This window comes from Hyperolius riggenbachi, chromosome 3 (assembly GCF_040937935.1).
Source record: "Hyperolius riggenbachi isolate aHypRig1 chromosome 3, aHypRig1.pri, whole genome shotgun sequence".
Classification (NCBI taxonomy): Eukaryota; Metazoa; Chordata; class Amphibia; order Anura; family Hyperoliidae; genus Hyperolius; species Hyperolius riggenbachi.
The window spans coordinates 67,801,652-67,826,369 of record NC_090648.1 but is presented as its reverse complement, the minus strand read 5'-3'; the positions used below and the strand labels follow the sequence as shown (position 1 = coordinate 67,826,369).

The 24,718-nt window shown below is 46.2% G+C and overlaps 1 protein-coding gene across 2 annotated transcripts in view; it reads right to left on the bottom strand.

Annotated features, from left to right (window-relative positions):
• Positions 1–8,913: 8,913 nt before the first annotated feature.
• The window catches only part of KANK2 (KN motif and ankyrin repeat domains 2), a 139,765-nt gene continuing 123,960 nt past the window's right edge, over positions 8,914–24,718 (bottom strand). For both annotated transcript variants that reach the window (XM_068274320.1, XM_068274318.1), the window contains exons 10-14: positions 23,395–23,614; positions 18,843–18,985; positions 15,966–16,166; positions 14,339–14,431; positions 8,914–11,139 (exon numbers count right to left, since the gene is read on the bottom strand). In XM_068274320.1, coding sequence (XP_068130421.1) covers positions 11,083–11,139; positions 14,339–14,431; positions 15,966–16,166; positions 18,843–18,985; positions 23,395–23,614 — 714 coding nt within the window. In that variant the 3' untranslated portion in view covers positions 8,914–11,082. The remainder of the gene's footprint in view (positions 11,140–14,338; positions 14,432–15,965; positions 16,167–18,842; positions 18,986–23,394; positions 23,615–24,718) is intronic.

Here is a 24,718-nt window from a genome sequence, read left to right as displayed (position 1 = left end):
GTTTGGGGAGGGGGACGGGGTGCTGGATGGAGTGAGGGTGAAGGTGATGAGGTGGTGGTCGGAGATGGGGAATGGTGTAATGTCCAGGGTGGTAAGTGCGATGGCTTTGGAGAAAATTAAGTCCAAGGTATTAACAGCACTGTGGGTTGTGGCGTTAGTATGCTGAGTGAGACCAAGGGAGTTGGTGAGCGAGAGAAGCTGAGTGGCAGCAGAGGTGGTAGGCTCATCAATTGGAATGTTAAAGTCTCCAAGGATGATTGTTGGGAGGTCGGAGGACAGAATGTGTGGGAGCCAGGAGGCAATGTTTTCTAGGAAGTGCGATATTGTACTGGAGGGGGGGCGGTATAGGACTGCAATAATGGCTGGGAGGGGGATGATAGAGGCGGATAACATGGGCCTCAAAGGAGGTAAAGTTAAGAGAAGGGGGAGGGGTAAGGACACGGAAGGTGCAGGATGGGGAGAGGAGTAGGCCCACCCCTCCCCCAGGCCTGTTATCTGGTCTTGGGGTATGGCTGAGGTGTAGACCCCCGTAGGATAGGGCTGCAGCTGCAGGCAGGTCAGAGGGGGTGAGCCAGGTCTCCGTAAGGGCAAGAAAGGTGAGGGTTTTTGAGATAAAGAGGTCATGGATAGTTGTAAGCTTGTTGCGGATAGATCTGGCATTCCAGAGAGCGCCAGATAGAGGAAGAGATTGTCTGAGTATGGGGCGGATGGGAATGAGATTGGGGCGAGAATGTTCGTGGGTAAGGGGAGGGTGGGAGGTGCAGCGGGGAGAGGGGCTTGGTGGGTGAATTTGGTTGTGGTGGGTGAGGTGGGAAGTATGAGGAGGGGAATGGGAGACTGGAGTGGGCCTGGGGTTAGGATGTGTGGTGAGCAGTGGACAAGGGACCAGGGGGAGGAGCAGATGGAGCCAGAACATGAGGCACCAATTGGGCGGGTGATCAAAGGAAGAAGGAGGTATGAGGGGAGGGGGGTACGCATAATGATTTGTTGGGGATACATACTGTTGCAATGGGAGTGATGGTGAAAATAGGTAGGGACAATGGTGTAGCAGAGATTGGAGGATATACTTGGTGGTGGGCTTACCCAGGGCAATGGAGCAGTGTTTAGTCGTTTATCAGTGCAGTTTGTGTTTATTTGGTGGGGTGGCTTGTAGGCTGTGCAGTTCAGAATCCAAGGCAGAGATAATCTAGTTAGACAGCAATAGTGTGCAGCAATACAAGTAAGTTACAACAAAGTTAATGTTACCTTGATGTGGTGCTTATTTCTGCTGAATTACTGGTGAATTCTGGTAAATTCGTTGTTGCCCTTTGAAAGCTGCCCTTAGAAAGCAAACCTACTTGTCGAACCGACAAGGTGTTTCTCCTTATATACACATAGCTATAGCATTAGCAATGTGTAATCAGGAAGGAAGGCCTAGTCAGCTGGCAGACAATATGCGAATTAAGTAATAGGGGTGGTCTTTTTTCCTGCAACTTCAAACAGATCTGCATGTGATACAGGCTTTGATGGAAATTGCAGATCAGCCACCAGAAAACAAGGTGTGAACAAAAGCCAGAATTCAATAGCAATTACAATACTGTCTGTAATGGAACTCAGGTGCTAACACTATTACAGAGGAAATCAGGAAAGCAAAAAGTGAAAAAATTAAAAAAGAAGGAAGAGATTAGACATACAGCAGATGCAGGAGGAAATTAAGCGTTTGCTTGCAGATATTTCAAAAGCAGTTCAGATTCAGAGATTAGACATACACAGCAGATGCAGGAGGAAATTAAGCGTTTGCTTGCAGATATTTCAAAAGCAGTTCAGATTCAGAGATTAGACATACACAGCAGATGCAGGAGGAAATTAAGCGAATTGGTTTAACCTTAAAGAGACACTGAAGCGAAAAAAAAAATTATGATATTATGATTTGTATGTGTAGTACAGCTAAGAAATAAAACATTAAGATCAGATACATCAGTCTAATTGTTTCCAGTACAGGAAGAGTTAAGAAACTCCAGTTGTTATCTCTATACAAAAAAGCCATTAATCTCTACGACTTTCAAAGTCATGGAGAGGGCTGTTTTCTGACTTTTATTATCTCAACTGTTCGTTAACTATTTACTTTTTCTCTGCCAGAGGAGAGGTCATTAGTTCACAGACTGCTCTGAAAGAATCATTTTGAATGCTGAGTGTTGTGTAATCTGCACATATTAGAGAATGATGCAATGTTAGAAAAAACACTATATACCTGAAAATAAAAATATGAGAATATTTTCTTTGCTGCTAATCTTCTAGTAATTATTCATAGTACACAACCAATTCATTATATCATATATTTTTTTTTCGCTTCAGTGCAGTGTCTCTTTAAGACGTAGTGGTTAGCTCTCTCGCCTTGCAGCGCTGGGTCCCTGGTTCGAATTCCAGCCAGGGCACTATCTGCAAAGAGTTTGTATGTTCTCTCCGTGTCTGCGTGGGTTTCCTCCGGGCACTCCGGTTTCCTCCCACATTCCAAAAACATACAGATAAGTTAATTGGCTCCCCCTAAAATTGGCCCTAGACTACAGTACTTACACTACATAATATAGACACATGGCAATTGTAGGGATTAGATTGTGAACTCCTTTGAGGGACAGTTAGCGACAAGACAATATATATATTTACACTGTACAGCGCTGCGTAATATGTCGGCGCTATATAAATACTAAATAATAATAATAATAATAATTTACACTTAATGCGTTGCATTGAGTTGCATCACATTTGCCAAAATAGGACGCAACACGACACAACCTCTGCAGATCCTGACTTTTGGGGGCCCCCAAAGAAATTGGGGTACTGGACAATTGCCTGTGCTGAATGTACATGGACTCTACTGGTAGTTAGCTGAAATGATGATTTCAGCTCTCACAGATCCAATGCGTCTCAGCTATAGAAGTGTACATATTTGTTTCTCCCTATTGTTATACTGCCACCTTCTGTTTTCTGTGAGTAACTGCCACATTATCAGCATAGCTACACTGACAACAGGAAAGTTACACATGTATAATCCCCAGTGAGACGCTTATCAGACTCTCAGTTACATACTCTGTATCCCACTAAAAATATATAATTCTGTGTCTGAACTCTGTAAAAATGCAGAGGCGCCAAAAATAGAATAAAATAATTAAAAAACATTTAAACATGGGGGGTAATTAGTGGACTTACCTGAACATAATAGACATACACTGGGATGTTCAGCAAAAGTTAAAAAATTTCTTTCATACTCCAAAAACAAACTGCAACTCGTTTCACGGGTCTACAGCCTGTTTCCTCCAGCAAAGTACAACAAGAAGCAGCAGATTTTTCATCAGTGTGGACAGAGGCCCTCTTGCCCACACTGTGAAAAATCTGTTGCTCCTTGTAGTTTTGCTGGAAGAAGCAGGCTGTAGACCCCTGAAACGCATTGCAGTTTGTTTTTGGAGTATGAAATAAATGTTGAACTTTTGCTGATCATCCCAATTATATAGTTATATGGGTTGAAAAAAAGACATACATCCATTAAGTTCAACCAGAAAAAAGAGTACAACTCTAGCCTGCACCCTCACATATCCCTGTTGATCCAGAGGAAGGCAAAAAAAACAACAACAAGGCATGGTCCAATTAGCCCCAAAAGGGAAAAAAATTCCTTCCTGACTCTAGAGTTAAAATCACTGGATCAACTCCACCGGGAATTACCTAAATCCCAGTATGGCCCAGTGCACATCGAGCGGTTTTAGCAGCGATCCGCCAACCGCATCCGCCTCTGAAAACGCTTGGCTAATGTATTTCAATGGGATGGTGCACACCAGCGGTTTGAGGTTTTTAGCAAACCGCAAACGTGCCTCTTGCTGCACGTTCGCGGTTTGCAGAAGCGTTTCTGCCTCAATGTAAAGTATAGGAAAAAACGCAAACTGCTCTGGAAAACGCTACATCAGAACGGTTTTCCAGGCGTTTTTGTTACAGAAGCTGTTCAGTAACAGCTTTACTGTAACAATATATGAAATCTGCTACACAAAAACGCTCCTAAAAACACTAGGCATGTTTAGAAAACGTCTCTAAACATGCCTAGAATTGCTCTGAAATCTGCTCCAAAAACCGCTAGCGTTTTGAGGATCTACTAGCAGTTTTGGTGTGCACTGGGCCTATATGTCTACGGGAAGATAAGCCCACCAATTACCCTCCGTTATTTTAAAATGGGTTTTAATTATTTTATTCTATTTTGGCGCCTCTGTATCCTACTAAAAGTTGTTATCCACCTGGGTAGATGGGTGGTTTTTGCCCCAATTTCCTATTTCAACGAAGAGCGACTTCTTAACCTCAGTGGGGTCAGGTTTATTTTCCCCATAAGCATCTACAGCGGTTGCTTGAATAGCAAACCACGTTTGTGACTATTATACCTACCAGTACTTACTAGGCTCTCTGCACACCGATTCCGATTTGCAATTCCAATTTTGGCTGAATGCAATCAACAGAAAAATGGAGTCAAAAACGCAGCATGCAGTAACAATTAAAAATCGGAATCGGATGTAAAAAACGATTAAAAATCGGAATTGCGTGCAGGGAGCCTTAATCATATTCCCTTTGTGTTACAATATTACACTATATTGGGCTCTCGATTATTTTTGTTTTTATATTTTGTTTTTCCAAGCGAAATAAGCCCAGTTTGTCCAGCGTTCTTGGTGAGGGAGATCGTCCATCATTCTGATTTATTTAGTTGCCCATCTTTGTACCCATTCAAGAAGGTCAATGTCCTTTCCATAGTGTGGTGCCCAAAACTGTATCCCATACTCCAGATGTGGCCTCACAAGTGATTTATACAGAGGGAGTAGTATAGTAGCATCTTGCGATATTATTTCCCGTTTCATGCATCCCAGAATTGTATTTGCTCAGTTGCTGGGAACTTGTGAATTGAAGCAGTAAGTGATTTTCTCTTTTTATTGTTTTCAATCTTGTTCAGTCTTATGAAACACCATTTTTTGAGCATAATTAATAAGTTAGGTCCACTAGAGCTAAAAAACTCAATCTATCTCCATTTATAAGCGAAATTGGATTTCATCTTATACCAATGTAAAATATTGAGTCAGTTTGCATTACATCCGAAATTTTTCCATGCAGAAAAAAATCTGAGTCCCTGCTTCATTTCATGTTTCTCACGCAAAAAACGCATCCAGAAATTTGGATTGAAAAAAAAAAACAGACACAACTGTGCTTTTCTGGTAAAAAAAAACAGCTGTAAATGTTTCAGGTCCAATAGAAACAGGTTATTTTAAAGTTGTATAAAAAGTTGTATAAAAACCGTGCCTATGCTGAGACTTTAAGAATCCCCATACCGATGCACATGACATCACGACTTGTAGTGCGCACGCACAGAGTGCTCCCGATCACAGGAGCGCAATCAAGGTCGCACGCTACATGGCCATTGCTTGCGCACTAGTGCAGGACCTGGCAGAGCCGGAGGGAGGTGCGGGGGCATTTGCGATCCATGAAGGGGGGTGGAGAAAAACGTCTAATTTGGTGCAAATTTATTCAGCTTGAAAAACGGACCAATGAAATGCTGCAGCTGATCTCTTCTCAGTTCTGAAGGGGACGTGCGGTAAGTCCCAACATGTTTGGTGAAGGTACTTTGTAAGGAAAACACAAGACACCATAACGTCTGTTGATTATATACATATATTTATATAGTGATACACTTCATAAAATACAGGTAGTCAAAGAAACATCTCACATATAAGTATGGATAACAAAAATATATATATTGCAGTGCCTCTATTACAACCAATATTCAGAAATAATATTATTGCTGACTTGTATGGAATGAGCTTAACTGGCTGGTGTATGGAAGCTGACAGGAGAGGTGCATTGTGGGAGGGGGCCATCTTGTGTCTCAGCTAAGGCTTTCCATTACAGTAACATTCCTAATACCCTGCTACACTGTGCCTATTTCACATGGTCGGCTGAAATGCACAATTTGGGCTCTTCTTGGATGCAATGTCATGAAGAAACGCCTCATATGACGTCTGACTCCCTCAGATGCACCCCCATGAGGTGGATGCCTCTAAATTGGACGTACCGAGTGCTTCTCAGGAACTGGTGGGGGTAACGGAAGAAATTCGCCTTAAAAGACTTGTCCCTCAAAAAGTGATATTTCAGTCACCCACCCACTGTTTTTATAGTTCTCAGGGACTACAGGCTGCAAAATCTACCATCACAAGCTCCTGGCTCTGTTTATCCATTGAAGGAGGTCTCACTTCTCTTCCTGCAGTAAGAGGAATTTGTATTCTCCTCCGACCTTCCCACCATTTTTAATTGAAGGGAAAACTCCAATCTAGCCGATGTACGGATGGGGAGGCTCTAGTAACTCGTCCAGAGATTTCACCACTGCAGTCCACAGAGTTATGAGGATAGATGATTAATCCTGACAGAAATACCATAACTAATCCTTTCAGATAACAACTGCCTTACTTAGAGGATAATTCCATGATACATTTTTAGCTATTGCATTTTGTTTCAAAAACCGGTCTCCCCCTCGCTTAGAGGCTACGTAAACTCCAACTAAAATCCAAAAATCAACAAGGCAAATTCTACAAACAATCAGGTTGATTAGTGTAAATGAGAAGTATTCCAAATGTTGGGATCGGAGTTTATGAAAGGACAACTGACTCCAGACCAGTGTGGAAATAAACCCATTACTGTATTACTTAATACATGCTGATTCACTTGACTTTCTTCCTGGACCTGTCCCGCTGTGGCAACCGATCAAAACACCTGCATCTAATTTCCAAAATGGCGCCAACCCCAACTCCCCCTCGCTCACGTCGGCCTCTTCACAAAAGAGGGACCAAAGGGGAGCTACAGAACCTCGGACCAAAGCACAGGGACATTAAGCACGGGAATGCCCACAGAGGCGGGCAAAGGGGCTTATAAGAGGCAGGCAGCGAGCAGGATCAGGAGGACTTAGCCCCAGAAGACTGCTTCTTCCTGTTTCTAAGTTTGACTTTTGGGGAAAGTCAGATTTTTCTGTGGGCTATAACAGAGACAGGGGAAGGGGCAGGGCCGGATTTCTGGCAAGGCCACATAGGCCATGGCCTAGGGCACCAGAAATTTAGGGGCGGCTCAGTGAGGGGCAGTAAAGTTGTTCTATGTAGCCATCCCTATCTACAAGGACAGCTTTAACCTTTGAACTCTCTGTCCTGTACTCTGTACTGTCCTTGTATCATCCCTGCAAGACCTGTAAGCTCTATCCTGCAGGTACACATCAGCCTAACTCTCATGGTGACACAATGGGTCCATCCTTAACGAGATAGCAAACATAACATAAAAGTTCAAAACATAACTTATGATCTATACGAATATTACTAAAATAGTTATTGTCTGTGACATCCAATGAAGGAAAGTAAGTAGAATTCTCCTTGGGGCACACAGAGATAACAACCATACAGACAGTATAGTTGGCCTTGGGTAATAAAAAGTACAAATCCGGCCCTGGGAAGGGGGGAAGCCGAATGGAGGTATGTACCTTTCTTACAAGCATACTGTACCTCTGTGCTTATTTTATAAAGTGTGATCTGGGTCAGTTGTCCTTTAAGCTCATAACTCCTTTGTGTCTCTGTGCTCCCCTGCAGCTGTGCACCTAACCATAACTCTACAGCCTGAGTTCTTCCTGTGAACAGAATGCAATCTCATAATTGTTTGCCAGCTGCCTCCTGTGAACTACAAGTCCACATACTCATAGAGGACACATAGTTTCTACTGTAATGTAGGAATGCTGGGAAGCTTACTCTTGCATCTACTGTTCTTCCTACTTAGGAAGTCACATGGTCACTACTGATTTGCCCCGCCCACAAGCAGCAAGAGGAAGTAAACTGTAATGGTGTTTGTAAAGCATAATTGGTCAATGAAATAGTTATTCTGTTTACCACTTTGCTGTTTTACACTGTTAGAATTTCCATTATTATAATTTTTTTCTGGTTTTGGTTATGCTTTAAACTTGTATTTTTTCTGTCTCTGAATAGTTTTGCTCTCTGTTTATCCAGAATGATTTTAGTCTGACCCCATTCAGAAGTATTGCTTCTGTTGATCACTAAACTATACATATTGATGTGAATACAGAACAAATGTTACTCCCATTTAGCCCCCGATGACATTTCATGGAATTCTCCTTTAAATCTTCCGAAATGTTCACATTTTACTTTCCCCAGCTGGTCCCCTAAACCACAACTATCCAATCAGCAACCACCCTGCAATAGCATATCTGTCAATATGACAGACTGGTGCAATAACTTGTCTGCGTCTCCCTGCCTCCGATAACCTGCAACACCCTCTGGTTTCCTTGTTGTCTGTAGATGATCTCTTTAGATAAAACCTGGGCCTACTTAGATAATTAATAATCAGTAATTATTAAAAAATAAAAACAACATTAGGTCAAACCACTGTACCTGTGTCAGTCTTTAGCTTTTTTTGCCATCAATTTGCATTCAATTTGAGATCGGCCTTTCTGATGTCCCAGCTACCCTGACTTTACGCTGAAGGAAGACTGAAGACGCTGTTAATCTAATAGAAAACTGAAGCCAATACCTTTGATACATTACCCCCTTAAGGAACACCTGAAGTGAGAGGGATATGGAGGCTGACATATTTAAAAAACAGAAAAAGTAGTTGGGCACATCCTGTTAAAACGCCAAAAATGTACTGAAGCATACTAAAACAATGATGATACAGACCACTGGTTGGAGAGAGGGTTACAGCATGCTCAAAGGTCGACAGCTGTTTCGCTCGCACATACGGGGTGCTTCATCAGGACCTTGTGAAGCACCCCGTATGTGGGTGCAAAACAGCTGTCGAACTTTGAGCGCGCTGTATCCCTCTCTCCAACCAGTGGTCTGTATCATCATTGTTTTAGTATGTTTCAGTACATTGTTGGCGTTTTAAGTGGATGTGCCCAGCTGCTTTTTCTGTTGTTTGAACTGTGCAACTTTGATTGGGCTTAGAGCACTCCGGTGGGCCACAGGGCTGTGGAGTCGGAGTCGAGGAGTTGGAGTCGGGGCAATTGTGGGCACCCGGAGTAGGAGTTGGAGTCGGAGTTGTGGTTTCAGAAACTGAGGAGTCGGAGTCGGAGTTGGAGTCGGAAGATTTTTCTACCGACTCCACAGCCCTGGTGGGCCATATAGCAGGTCTGGTGCACCATTCCTCTTTATCTACAATAGGCTGACATATTTACATTCTTTTAAACAATGCACATTGCCTGGTTGTCCTGCTGATCCTCTGCCTCTAATACTTGTAGCCACAGCCCCTGAACAAGCATGCAAATCAGGTACACTGACTTAAGTGTGACTGAATTTGCCGCATGCTTGTTTCAGGTGTGTGAGTCAGACACTATTGATGCCAACGAGTGCAGTAGGACTACAAGTCTTGTTTAAAAGGAAATCAATATGGCAGCCTCTATACCCCTCTCACTTCAAAATATCTTTAAACTGGAAAACTCATATTCACCAAATTCTTATTTCAGATACATTGTTAAATTTGAAACCAAAATGTTTAATTTAGTAGTGGAAAGCACAAGGAAGAGGGGTAAAACCTTTGTGAGGGTGTTATTGTTGGGTTTAGGGCCGGAGCTACCATAGGATTAAATGGGCAATTGCCCCAGGGCCCCAGAGCCTGTAGGGGCCCCCAAGTTGTCCCTCCCCCATCTTAACTGTTGCTCCCCAGGGACTCTGCAGAGTCTGTTAAGTTGGGGGGTGATTGGGGGAGGGTCAGCAGCCAGCTCAGGGGCCCAGGAGGGAAATTTGGCTGCAACAAAGGGCCTCTAATGATGCTTTTTGGTTCGGTGGGTGTCTGTTGGGGGGCCCCCAGGCTAATTTTGCCCTAGGGCCCAATTGTTACTTGAACCGGCCCTGGTTGGGTTTTTGAGAAAATAATCAATTCAGAAGGAATCAATTCCTACCACACACTGCACATCAATTTCCAACTGATTCCGGTAGGGAATCTATTGAAAATTGATCAAACTGCAGAGTTGCAGTGTTCAATACAGTGCAAAGCTACAGGCCATCAATCTGCCAATGCTCTTGCCCCACCCCCAATTGTTTTAACTTTTCCATCCTGTCCAATTGATACTTTCAACTAAATTTTGACTAAGAATCTATCGATCTGACATTTTGGGGAATCAGTTCCCAGCAGATATAACAAAACTGCAAAGGAATTGAATGAGAAAATCGATGAGTGTATGGCCACCATCACTTGCAACTGCCAGTGACAACACAGCAGGAAGTGCCACAGTTAGCAATAAAAAAAGTCAGTGGTTTGAACCCCGCCCACTGTCCAAAACTACATCAAAATATGTTTAAGCTGGAGTTCCGCCCTTTGGCATGCCCCATAAAAGAGCATGGAACGTAGACCCTGCATACAATACCCAGTGGTTTTATTTGCTAGCTTGCAGCAAAAACAGTAGCCAAAATCGGATTCGCCAACACAGACAACAGCTCTTTTCTGTTTTCAGAATTAAAAATGGAGCAACCCTGTTCTCGAGTCATTCATAAACCTCTGTCACTTTTCGAAACCTTCGACTTTCTGTCCTGTCCCTTGGTGCCCACCTCCCGTGACATCCCGGCCCACTTCTCCCCCTCCCTGGCTCCTCTACTTCCTGTCCTGTCCTGTCCCTCTGTGCCCACTTCCTGTGACATCCCACCTGTCCCCCTCCCTGGCTCCTCTACTTCCTGTCCTGTCCCTCGGTGCCCACTTCCTGTGACATCCCACCTCTCCCCCTCCCTGGCTCCTCTACTTCCTGTCCTGTCCCTCTGTGTCCACCTCCCATGACATCCCACCTGTCCCCCTCCCTGGCTCCTCTACTTCCAGACAGTCCTGTTCCTCGGTGCCCACTTCCTGTGACATCCCACCTCTCCCCCTTCCTGGCTTTCTCCTCTCCATGGTGCTGAAGCTGGGTGCATAGTGGTTCTTGCAGTGCAGTGTCTCAGGGGCCAGCCTGTAGGCTTTGGACGGCATATGGAAGTCGCCATCCACCTCCGCCATTGATTGGATGGACAAGGGATAAGGGGGATGGGTGGTGACATCTAACCCAAAATCCTCCTCTTACTGGGATTCATCTGTTGGGTCTGCTCTCGGGGGCTCTGCACTCTTCTTGTCACCCTGGAAGAAAATAAGCATAAAATAAAATGTTATCAGTACCTGTCGCAGGGGACCAACATTCAGAAAATAAAGTGACATTAAATAACATTATAATATGTTCATCTATAAACTGACTGCATGCCACTCCTTGGTCTGTGTCACGCTACAGAACCAGTGTCATGTCTCCTCTGTACTGTCTGTAGACTTTATGTCACATAGCTGCTCCTGTTTGTGTCAACCTGTGGTAGAATGTACAGACTTCATGTCACATAGCGCCTCCTGTCTGTGTCACCCTGTGGTGGGAGGGGCAGACTCCGTGTCATATAGCTCCTCCTGTCTGTGTCACCCTGTGGTGGGAGGGGCAGACTCCATGTCACATAAAGCCTCCTGCATGTGTCACCCTGTGATGGGACGGACTGACCCCACGTCATACAGGGGAGGACTGGGACCTCTTGGCCTGGGGGGAAAACACAATCTAGAGGCCCGTTTTCACGGCAGCCCCAGCCTAAATGACATCACACACGTGCCCCACGTGCTATATACCGATAGTCACGTGGGAAATACAGCAAGGACACTCGAGGGACAGCGTGACAGGTAAAGTATAAATGCACTGGCACCGGAGGGGCACATAATACATTTTGAGTTACAACAGTCGGGGTTTCTATCTCTTACACAAGTCCTGCAAGCAGCCCTTCTGGAGTCTAGGGACTGTCGAAAACTTTTCGGCCTAGACAATATCTTATGTAGCTGTGCACATGCAGTTAACAATGGTGAGAGACCAGACAGATTTTTTCCCACGGACCCTGCAGGCAAGCCTCTGCTCTGTAGCATGCTGTGTATATTTACTAGCTTGCCCGTCCTGCAATTGCTCTGTAATTGGGCGTTTATTTCCTTCATTCAGCCTAGTGTTTCACATTGCCTTATACAAAGACCTGAATTCGCCAGGCACAGTGCCCGCCCTAAATCCTTAAATGAGAGGCAGCCTGGGGGGAAATCTCCCCCCTTCCCCCCTGGCCAGTCCTCCCCTGACGTCATATCTCCTCCCTTCTGTCTTTTGTATGGGAGGAGCAGGCTCCATGTTCTATCTTCTTCTGTCTGAGTCACCCCTTTTGTAGGAAGGCCAGACTTCATGTCAGGTAGCTCCTCTGGTCTGTGTGACCCTGTGGTGGGAAGGGCAGACTTCATGTCACACAGCTCCTCTTGTCTGTGTCACACTGTGGTGGGAGGGACAGAACCCATGTCACATAGCTCCTCCTGTCTGCGTCACCCTGTGGTGGGAGGGGCAAAGCTCATCCTGTCTGTGTCACCCTGTGGTGGGTGGGACAGGCTCCATGTCACATAGCTCCTGTCTGTGTCACCCAGTGGTGGGAGGGACAGACCCATGTCTCATAGCTCCTCCTTTCTGTGTCGCCCTGTAGTGGGAGGGGCAGACTCCATGTCACCTAGCTCCTCCTATCTGTGTCACCCTGTGGTGGGAGGGGCAGACTCCAAGTCACACAGCTCCTCCTGTCTGTGTCGCCCTGTGGTGGGAGGGACAGACTCCATATCACATAGCTCCTCCAGTCTGTGTCACCCTGTGGTGGGAGGGGCAGGCTCCATGTCACATAGCTCCTCCTGTCTGTGTCACCCTGTGGTGGGAGGGACAGGTTCCATGTCACATAGCTCCTCCTGTCTGTGTCACCCAGTGGTGGGAGGGACAGACCCATGTCTCATAGCTCCTCCTGTCTGTGTCGCCCTGTAGTGGGAGGGGCAGACTCCATGTCACCTAGCTCCTCCTGTCTGTGTCACCCTGTGGTGGGAGGGGCAGACTCCAAGTCACACAGCTCCTCCTGTCTGTGTCGCCCTGTGGTGGGAGGGACAGACTCCATATCACATAGCTCCTCCAGTCTGTGTCACCCTGTGGTGGGAGGGGCAGGCTCCATGTCACATAGCTCCTCCTGTCTGTGTCACCCTGTGGTGGGAAGGACAGGTTCCATGTCACATAGCTCCTCCTGTCTGTGTCACCCTGTGGTGGGAGGGACAGACCCCATGTCACATAGCTCCTCCTGTCTGTGTCGCCCTGTGGTGGGAGGGACAGACCCCATGTCACATAGCTCCTCCTGTTTGTGTCACCCTGTGGTGGGAGGGACAGGCTCCATGTCACATAGCTCCTCCTGTCTGTGTCAACCTGTGGTGGGAGGGGCAGACTCCATGTAACATGGCTCCTCCTGTCTGTGTCATCCTGTGGTGGGAGAAACAGACTCCCTGTCACATAGCTCCTCCTGTCTGTGTCACCCTGTGGTGGGAGGGACAGACTCCATGTCACATAGCTCCTCCTGTCTGTGTCACTCTGTGGTGGGAGGGATAGACTCCATGTCACATATCTCCTCCTGTTTGTGTCACCCTATGGTGGGAGGGACAGACTCCATGTCACATAGCTCCTCCTGCATGTGTCACCCTGTGCTGGGAGGGGCAGACTCCATGTCACATAGCTCCTCCTGTCTGTGTCACCCTGTGGCGGGAGGGACAGACTCCATGTCATATAGCTCATCCTGTCTGTGTCGCCCTAAGGTGGGAGGGACAGACTCCATGTCACATAGCTCCTCCTGTCTGTGTCACTCTGTGGTGGGAGGGATAGACTCCATGTCACAAATCTCCTCCTGTTTGTGTCACCCTATGGTGGGAGGGACAGACTCCATGTCACATAGCTCCTCCTGCATGTGTCACCCTGTGCTGGGAGGGGCAGACTCCATGTCACATAGCTCCTCCTGTCTGTGTCACCCTGTGGCGGGAGGGACAGACTCCATGTCATATAGCTCATCCTGTCTGTGTCGCCCTAAGGTGGGAGGGACAGGCTCCATGTCATATAGCTCATCCTGTCTGTGTCACACTGTGGTGGGAGGGACAGACCCATGTCACACAGCTCCTCCTGTTTGTGTCACCCTGTGGTGGGAGGGACAGACTCCATGTCACATAGCTCCTCCTGTCTGTGTCACCCTGTGGCGGGAGGGACAGACTCCATGTCATATAGCTCATCCTGTCTGTGTCGCCCTAAGGTGGGAGGGACAGGCTCCATGTCATATAGCTCATCCTGTCTGTGTCGCCCTGTGGTGGGAGGGACAGACTCCATGTCACCTAGCTCCTCCTGTCTGTGTCACCCTATGGTGGGAGGGACAGGCCCCATGTCAAACAGCTCCTCCCTCCTGTCTGCATCAACCTGGTAAAAAGGAATATTACTTACTGAACTAGATGTTTTGGCAATATGAGCATGTAGAAGCATTGCTATATCATTCTGCCCAGCTTCCAGCGCAATAGACAGAGCTGTGCTCCCGTCCTGTCATAAAGAGAAAAAAAGTTCATTGTTTAAGTAATTATATTGTTTTTGTATTACATTATACACAAAACACATCTGTCTGAAATAATCATTGCCATATCTCTGTAATATGCATCTCCTGTAACATTTATATACAGAGCAGAACCCTCTGGGGTGGTCCTTGCTATATCACTGTATTATACATCTCCACTATGACATTATAAACAGAGCAGACTCCTCTGGGGCGGTCCTTGTCATCTCTATATTATACATCTCTTCCATGACATTTTACAGAGAGCAAACTCCTCTGGGGTGGCCCTTGTGATATCTCTGTTTCAGACATCTCCCCTATGACTTTATAAACAGAGCAGACTCCTCTGGGGTGGTCCTTATCATATGTCTATATTATACATATCCCCTATGGCATTATATACAGAGCAGAATCCTCCAGGGTAGTCTCTGTGATATATTTGTATTATATACCTCCCCTAGGACACTATACACAGAGCAGACTCCTCAGGGGTGGTCCTTGTGATATATCTGTAGTACACAACTCCCCTATGGCATATAGTTTCATAGTTAGTTAGGCATACTCCATCCAAGTGGTAAGATTCGCCAATCATTGGCCAATCAAAATTAGATGTGTAAATGCACCCCAAGGAATCAAACACTATCCAAACAATCTTTGATCAAGGAAATAACAATCAGCTTTCAATATTAGACTATTATTGAGATGCATGGCTAGCTTTCCATTATACACAGACTATCACATAGAACGTAGAATGGTCGGCTTAAAGGGTTACTAAAGTGTAAAATAAAATTCAGTTGAACTTACCTAGGATTTCTTGCAACCCCCTGGACTCAACCAGTGCCTGCGCTGTCCTTCCGAGTCCCTCTGGCCAGCAGCGGAGACCCCCCCAAAGCTGGCTGATCGCCACCAGTCAGTGGCTACTGCACATGCGTGGCCCCGAGTCGTGTGCACCCAGATCGTGCTCCCGCTGCCGGAAGTGCTCTGCGCAGTAGTGATTGCCATGTACTGCGCATGCACAGAATGCTTCCGGCATTGGAAGCACGTTAAGGAGGTGTGTGGCCGGCCAGCTTTGAGTCACCGCTGCTGGCCCAGATGGTCTCAGAAGAATGGCTCGGGCACAGGATGACTCAAGGGGGCTGCAAAAAGCCCCAGTTAGCTAAACGGATTTCTTTTTTTTTACACTTAGATTTCCTTTAATGGTAGGGCGTTAGGGACAACTCCAGAAGCATTCAGAGTTTACTACCCGCACTATGCCGGCATGGCGTACTGAGATCCAGAAAGTCACTGGGCATAAACTGTAGGAAGTGGCCGGCACTGCCAGTTGTGTGTTTATAGGGGTTTCACATTGTTCACAGTGCGTGACATTCGAAGTAAGCCTATTGGCTGAAAGTCTTTACAGTACTGCAGGGGTGGGTGCTGATGAGCTCATCATGACTGGTAGTGCCAACCACTACAGTACAGTTCATACATTATACACAGAGCAGACTCTTTGGAGGAGCAATCCCATGCAGCACAGAGACGTACATTATCAGTGAGAGACACGTCACAATTTGGTTCTGCCAGTAGCAGGCTGACGATATCTGTATGGCCGTGTTCACAGGCGCACATGAGCGCTGTGGATCCATCGTGGTCCTGTACATTGACATCTGCCCCGCACTGCAGCAGAGCGCGCACCACATCTAGACGTCCGTGACTGACGGCCAGCATAAGAGCCGTCTGCCCGGCCTGAGATAGAAGGAAAGGGAGGATTAATAATAATAATAATAATAATAATAATAGAGTTTAGTATTGGCTAATATGCTAATAGGATTAGCTGTATGTACATTGGTGACAACCACATTTTTATACATAGATTATTATTATTGATTTATAAAGCACCAACATATTCCGTGGTGCTGTGCAGAGTAAGAAAAAAAACGGTGTTCACAGAGATAAAGACAGTGGTGGACACCAAATGTAGACACTGGTATGAAATTCAGAATTGGATATTGACAGTGACAAACGTAAAACGATGAATACAATGTGTAAAACATTCCAAGACACAAAAGGGTGAGAAAGCCCTGCCCTTGTGAGCTTACAATTTAAAGGGATAAGGGGGCGGGGGGGGGGGGGGGGGTGTTAGTATACAATATGGATACCTAGAGGCAGTGTGTTTTTAGGTTATCTAGTATGGGGTGCAACTTGGCCAGAGGTCGAAGGGGAATGGGCCTAAGTTTAAGTGTATGCTTGTCGGAAAAAGTGAGTTTTGAGTGAGCGTTGAACCCCCCTGGCGGTATAATACCCGCGGCTGCGCAGCCGCGGGAGGAGTTTTTTCGCCATTTTTTTTTTAGCATGTAGCTAGCCTAGCGCTAGCTACATGCTTCGCCCTTCCCCGCGGCGTCCGCCCGTCCCCTCCGATCGCTGCCGGCGCCGCTTGCCCATAAGGAAATCCTGTTCTGAACAATGGAGTGACGTCATCGACGTCACGGACGTCGTGACGTCACAGGGAGTCCAGATCCACCCCATAGCGCAGCCTGGCGGCGATTGGCCAGGCTGCGCATGGGGTATGCGGGGGGGAGGCCTGTTTCCGCGGCGGGTATCGGCGCATCGGCGGCGGGCAACGGCGATCAGAGCAAACATGCAGCTAGCAAAGTGCTAGCTGCGTGTTTGAAAAAAAAAAATTATGTAAATCGGCCCAGCAGGGCCTGAGCGGCACCCTCCGGCGGCTTACCCCGTGTCACACACGGGGTTACCGCCAAGGAGGTTAAAGATCTCAAAGGTTGTAGAGTGACAAAGGTGTTGTGGCAGGGGATTCCAGAGGAGTGGGTGAAGCACGTGAGAAATCATGTATAATTGAATGCGGGAGGGTAATTCTAGAGGACAAAAGTAGCTCAGATCTAAGATTGCGGTTGGTTTGGTATTTGGAAACTAGTGAGTACTGGTGCACAGGGGAGAGAGATTGTGTAAAACTTTGTAGGCTAAGGTTAAGAGTTTGAAATGGATCCTCATCCATAGATAAAGATACCTAATACATACAGTAGATAAAGGCCCCATTTATCAAACAGTATTTGCCATTGTACTACTGAAAATGAGCTGTTATTGCTTTACTGTATTAAAATCATTTTTATCCAACCTTTGAACAGTGATGGTCATGCCTAGGAGAAGTCATGGAGAAGCATGTGATTTGTTTAATCAGCTGATAGATTTGCAAAGCTCTGATTTGCTGTCATCAGGATCATGACTAGCAAGTCAGAGACTTGCATGTCTATCACCTGACCGAACTGATCACAGGAGTTCTCTCAGATATGATCATCACTACCTCTAAAATAGGGAGCTAAGTACACCACCTTGAAGGTAGCAATAGGACATTACATTTCAGTATCACATTCCATTACAGTTACATGGCTGCCCTCTAGTGGTCAGATGCAGTAAAAGCAGCAGTTACTGCATTATCATACTATTTTCACTTTGATATATTGCTATAATTAGCATTTGTGGTACTGAAAACACTGCGTAATAGAGTGCATGTAAACTGACTTTCAGAAGCTTTTTTTCACTGCTCCTGCTTTGCAAACATTGTCAAGTAGCTTCTGCCAAACATCGCTTTTGTCTTCAAAGGACACCTGAAGAGAGAGGGATATGGAGGCTGCCAGTTTTCTTTTCTTTTAAGTTATACCAGTTGCCTGGCTGTCCTGCTGATCATCTGCCTCTAATACATTTAGCCATAGCCCCTGAACAAGCATGCAGCAGATCAGGTGTTTCTGACATTATTGTCAGATCTGACAAGATTAGCTTCATGCTTGTTTCTGGTGTTATTACTGCAGCCAAATAGATCAGCAGGGCTGCCAGGAAACTGGTATTGCTTAAAAGGAAATGAATATGGCAGCCTCCATTTTCCTCTCACTACAGTTGTCCTTTAAAGAGACTCTAACAAAATGTTGAGCCTTATTTCTTCTATCCTATATGTTCCTATAGCTGTTTTAATGTGCTGTGTCTTACTGCAGCCTTTCCTATTTGCACAGTGGCTGTATTATCTCTGTTATATAATCTAATCTTCTCTCCTCTTTTGGCTCTGTCAGGTTGAGGCAGTCAGGCTGGAATATGCTGTGCTGCTTGTGATTGGATAGACGCTATACACACCCTCTCCAGGCCCCCTGCACACTCTGTATGACTCACACACTGATATACTCTCAGTGTATCACTTGCTATGTCTTTTGTTTGTAAAAACTGCATACAAATGGCAATTACAAGCCAGGATTGCAGCAGGGAGTGGCAGAAACAGCACAGAGGGGCCCAGGAAAATATAATGAATAGAATGGTATGCTTTTTATTGTAATAATTTTACAGTACAGAGTCTCTTTAACATTACTTAAATATAAGTGCACTAACACTTTGAACAAGTGACAGAGGGGAGTGAGGTACCTGGCTGGCCCTGCAGTTGACGTCCCCCAGGCGCAGCATCTGTGTGACGGTCTCGATGTCTTCACTAGAATTGAAGGCAGCTAGCGCTGTTAGCATGAGCGGAGTGAACCCAGCTTTATTCTGTCTGTTCACGTCACATGAGCCTGAGGGAAGACAGAGGGGAGGCACAGGTCAGTCAGGAGAGGGCGACAGCAACAGCAACAATGTGACAAAATCAACACAGGCAAATAATGAAAAGGGAAATCTTAAAGGGAGTCTGAAGTGATTAAAAAAACAAAAACATACTCACCTAAGGAAGGAGAGGGATGTCTCTGGGTCCTAGAGCCTTCCCACACCTCTCAGGGTGCGCTCGTTCTAGCTCTGGATACCACGTTAGCAGTCTCCGACTGATGGGTCACTGGTCACTTTCTCCACTGCAGGAGGCTTCGGTAATCTTCGGAAGCCTGAGTGCGTGAGCAGTCTCCGACCCACCCATCGGAGAATGCTAATGGGGGATCCAGCGCTCCCCCACAAATGATTGAGCTGATTGTCATTCCCGTTGCTAACTACACAAGCAGCGGGATGCCAAATGGTTAGGTGAGGTATGAGAAGCCTCTGCATATTTGTTCCTTATCATTTCTTTATTTTTTATAATTCCAACACTAACTTGTCTGTTTATTTCTATAAATTAAAAAAAATGCTTATTTAGCTATAGTTCCCCTTTAAGACCATTGCGACAGGCATAGAACTCGCTTTCTATCAGTATATGATGGAGGCTCCAGTGACGTCCTTGTGCCTGGGGTCCTGTTTGGCCTTTATCTGGGTCTGTTTAGCACACACTATTATGCAGCAGAATATGCATGAGACAACGCTGCGGGCAGAAAGCCCAGTTCAGTGACAAATGATGTAAACTTTTCCAGGCAGCAAATGATGTGTCCATTTTCCACTATTCTGGAAAACACTCTTCATACTTCAGCCTGACCCTGATAATAAGAGTTCTGAGTGAGGAATCATTTCACAGTACACTGCGTAAAGAGGGACTGTAGTGAAAACAATGAATAAAATTACTTATTTTTTTACAATGTTCATTTATAGATTATTAAGTCAGTGTTTTCTCATTCTAAAATCTTTCCTCTCCCATTCATACATTCTCAAATGTATCACTAATGGTGACGTCTTCAGTTCTGCCAGGTGATCTGTACGGAATGTTCATTACTGAAGTGAACATCCACTATTTAAACACATGCTCAGTTACAGAACAGTGAACTGACCCTTGTGGGGGGTGGGCAATATATATATTATAAAATAAATACATAAAATACCTGCCTGTTTTATTTTTTACCAGTACATCATGACAGTACTGCTACCACCAAAGTGCTTCTGATATTCTGATCCTGATGCCTCCCCTACAAGTTTATAAATTGCGCATGCACAGAACGCTCCCATGCGCAGGAGAGTGATGAGGAGGTGCACTGCCCAGGGCCTTACATGCAGCATTCAGAAGGGGACTGCTGCTTATCAGAGCAGCTCAGAACGTCTACGAGAGACCAGAAGGGCTACAGGTGGCTGGAAGAAGCCCCAGGTAAGTTGGCCACATTAGGTTTACTTACGAATCAGGACAAAGGGGCACATTGGCACCATAAAAGCCGCGATTAGAGGCAGAAAAGGGAAATGTGGGTGCATGGCAGTGGCCGCTACCAGGCGCCTGACGACGCAGAAATTTACCCTTTTTGCCGCAAATTGCAGCTTTTACTTTGCCAATAAGATGCTAATTTTGGGCGCCAGGAGGCACCCAATAAGCGGCAATCATTCAACATTCCCACATCCACAGGCACCGGGGACTTGTGGAAATGCAAATTGCAGCATTGCATAGCCGGGCACAGGGTGGGGGTTAAGAGGGTTAGGAGAGGGGGTAGGATTAGGTACTGGGGGGGATGTTAGGGTTAGACACCACCTGGGGGGTCTTAGGTTTAGGCACCAGCAGGGGTTCTTAGGGTTAGGCATGGGGGGGGGGGGGGGTTTAGGGTTAGGCACCACAGGGTGGGGGGTTGATTTTAGGGTTAGGCACCACCATTGAGGGTCTTAGGGTTAGGCACCACCAGGGGGGGGTCTTAGGGTTAGGCACCACCAGGGGAGGGTCTTAGGGTTAAGCACCACTGGGGGGGTCTTAGGGTTAGGCACCACCAGTGGGGGGGCATCTTATGCTGGATACACACGGTGCGTTCCCGCACTCAATGCGCCCTTTGATTTGCGTCGACTCGATTATTTCCGACTTGTCCGAATCGCGTTTTGATGGATCGTTAGGTCGATTTGGCATACTTTACATGTAAATCAACCTAACAATCAACGCGAATCAACGGGCGCGTCGAGTGCGGGAACGCACCGCGTGTATGCAGCATTAGGGTTAGGCACCACCAGGGAGGGGTCTTAGGGTTAGGCACCACCAGTGGGGGGCGTCTTAGGGTTAGGCACCACCAGGGAGGGGTCTTAGGGTTAGGTACCAGCAGGGGAGGGTCTTAGGGTTAGGCACCACCATTGAGGATCTTAGGGTTAGGCACCACCGGAGGGGGTCTTAGGGTTAGGCACCACTAGGGAGTGGTCTTAGGGTTAGGCACCACTAGGGGAGGGTCTTAGAGTTAGGCACCACTGGGGGTGGGGGGTCTTAGGGTTAGGCACCACCAGTGGGGGGGCGTCTTAGGGTTAGGCACCACCAGGGAGGGGTCTTAGGGTAAAGTACCAGCAGGGGAGGGTCTTAGGGTTAGGCACCGGCAGGGGAGGGTCTTAAGGTTAGGCACCACGAGGGGGGTCTTAGGGTTAGGCACCAGCAGGGGAGGGTCTTAAGGTTAGGCACCACCGAGGGGGGTCTTAGGGTTAGGCACCACACCAGGGGGGGGTTCTGGGAGCTGGGAAAAAAGGGCGCATGCCGCTAGTGGACAAAAAGGGCGCCGCCATTCACTCCCATAATAAATAGCGTTTAATGGGCGCCGGGTAGGAAAAAAGGGCGCCGGAGCTAAATAAAGTTTATAAACGGCGCCAGGAGCTAAATAAAGTTTACAAACGGCGCCCGGAGCTGTTTAATGATTTATAACTGAACTTGTGGTGATTTACGTTTATAAAATGCACCCGTGCCGAATAACGTTTATGAAAATACTAAACATATTTATCTTATTTAAATAATTAAAACATTATTTAAAGTTTTATCCCTTACTGTTTGTAAAACATTATTATTCACAAAATAAAGCGATCAGTACGTAACGTAAATTGCAAAATATTTTTTTAATCCACAATTAGTAAAACATAATTATCCACATAATAAAGGGGGGTCTTAGGTTTAGGCACCAACAGGGGGGTCTTAGGTTTAGGCACCAACAGGGGGGTCTTAGGTTTAGGCATTAACAGGGGGGTCTTAGGTTTAGGCACCAAGAGGGGGGTCTAGGGGTTAGGGGTAGGTACAGGGAGGGTTACTTAGGCACCAACAGGGGGGTCTTAGGTTTAGGCACCAACAGGGGGGTCTTAGGTTTAGGCACCAACAGGGGGGTCTTAGGTTTAGGCACCAACAGGGGGGTCTTAGGTTTAGGCACCAACAGGGGGGTCTTAGGTTTAGGCACCAACAGGGGGGTCTTAGGTTTAGGCACCAACAGGGGGGTCTTAGGTTTAGGCACCAACAGGGGGGTCTAGGGGTTAGGGGTAGGTACAGGGAGGGTTACTTAGGCACCAACAGGGGGGGTCTTAGGTTTAGGCACCAACAGGGGGGTCTTAGGTTTAGGCACCAACAGGGGAGTCTAGGGGTTAGGGATAGGTACAGGTAGGGTTCTGTGTAAGAGTAGGCTTAGGTATAGTTTTAGTAAAATTTTAGTAATAATTACTAATGTATTACAACACTTATTACGAACGTAGTTATATTTATATCATCTTTATAAACAATATTTTCAGATTTTATTATAAGAACAAACCATAAATGACTGTTATTCACAATAATATACAATTATAACAATTAAACATATATTATTGGTTTTTTTATAAACGTAATTATAAGTTTAACTTTTGAAACAGGGAAGATTAACGTTTTCACAATTTCCGATTTCATAAACATTATTTAATGATTTATAATTTTGTTAAACATTATTTGTAAACGAAATATAGCACACTATATTTATAAACCCTATTAATGATTAATTATTATTTAGAGTTTACACCCCGCGCCCTTTTTGTCCAGGCGCCCTTTTTGTACGTACGCGGGGTTCTGTGTGAGAGTAGGGTTCAGTTTAGCTATAGTAAAATAGTGGTAAATATTACAGATATTATACTATGGAATCCAGCAGTATGTGCGCCCTTTTTTCCAGTTGCCTTCATTTCATATACACGTTTACTTAACATTTCCTTTTTTCCCTTACAGCAGTTAATGCGAACATGTCTGTTAACCTCAAGTATTGAATGTGTTGGGGATGCATATCCCTGAGGGACACACATGACGCTTATGGCTGCTTCTCTATGCTGTCTGTATCACCACGTGGCACCATATATACCACACCAGCATGACACTCCCTCCCCCTCCCCCCACATCCCATCTCACCTGTCTCCAGTAGCTGCCTGACCACAGTGAAGTTGGATTGGGACACGGCGTAGTGGACAGCTGTGTTTCCCTTGGGATCCGCCATGTTGACAATGGTTTCTAGTAGCTGTGGTGACATGGCGCGGAAGACGTTTAGATGATGGCGAATGATGGCCGGCTCTACCTCCTTCTGCCGCAGGATCTTCATCCACTCCTGCATGACCGCGTTGTGCGCCGCTGCCTAAAGGGGGGAGAAGCAGTCACACCGTTACCCTAAAATAACCCAGAATGGCTGAGAAGCAGTACAGAGCACTATCACTCCCAACACATAGTTTTACCTAATTTTTACAAGGCTTCAAAAGAGGAACGTTACTAAAGATAGTAGTGGGGGGGGAATAAATCAATACATTGCGAAGGGAGGAGTTAAAAATAGATGAAGAAATAATTGATATTCGCCATGTAATTCATTCATGTTGTTTGATCCACCTTGAGCCTGCAGGTAATCATCTTTACTACCGGCAGACAAGAAAAAACAACAGACTGCACCAACCGCCATTATCTATAAACACCCCCACTAACATTATGATAGGCTAAGATTATATCTGTATGTATATATAGTTTATTGACAAATAATCCTATACAATAAAATGCAAGCGTCCCTGCGTCATCAACTGAATGGTTGTGTGTCCCTGGCTTTTTTGTACTGAGCATGTGCACAGCCAGGGCAGTTAAGACACAGGGCCGGATATGACAGTTTGCTGTGTGCAGGGGCGTATCTGGGTATTATGGCGCCTATGGCAAACGCTGAAATTCCCACCAGTATGGATATCCAGAGTTGTGTCCACCCCAGTATAGGTAGCCAGAGGTGCCCCCCTCCCAGCATAGGTATTTAGATGAGCGCCCCCCCCTCCATATAAGTAGCTGCCCCAGTATAGATTGCTAACTCAACTATAACCCCAACTATAAGTAACAAGCGGCATCCCTCAGTATTGTGGTGGAGCACGAGAGAGGAGGGGACAGCCATAGCGCCCATGTTGTTGCGGCACCCATGGCATGAGCCATGCCTGCACCCCTCTAGATATGCCTTTGGCTCTGTGTGGTTCACAGAGGTTCTCATTGCATTGTGGGAAATGACAGCTTTTTCCAACTGCCAAGCAAGCAGCTCCATGTGTGCATATATTTCAGACAGTGGTGGGGAACGAGCAAGCAGGACGCGTATGTGCGTGCATTGCGGGGGGTAGCAGCTGTGACCTAGCACCCGGTTTTTAACGGGCGGGCCTGACCAGATTAGCTGCATTCTTGTTTCTGGTGTGATTCAGACACGACTGCAGCCAGATAGGCAAGG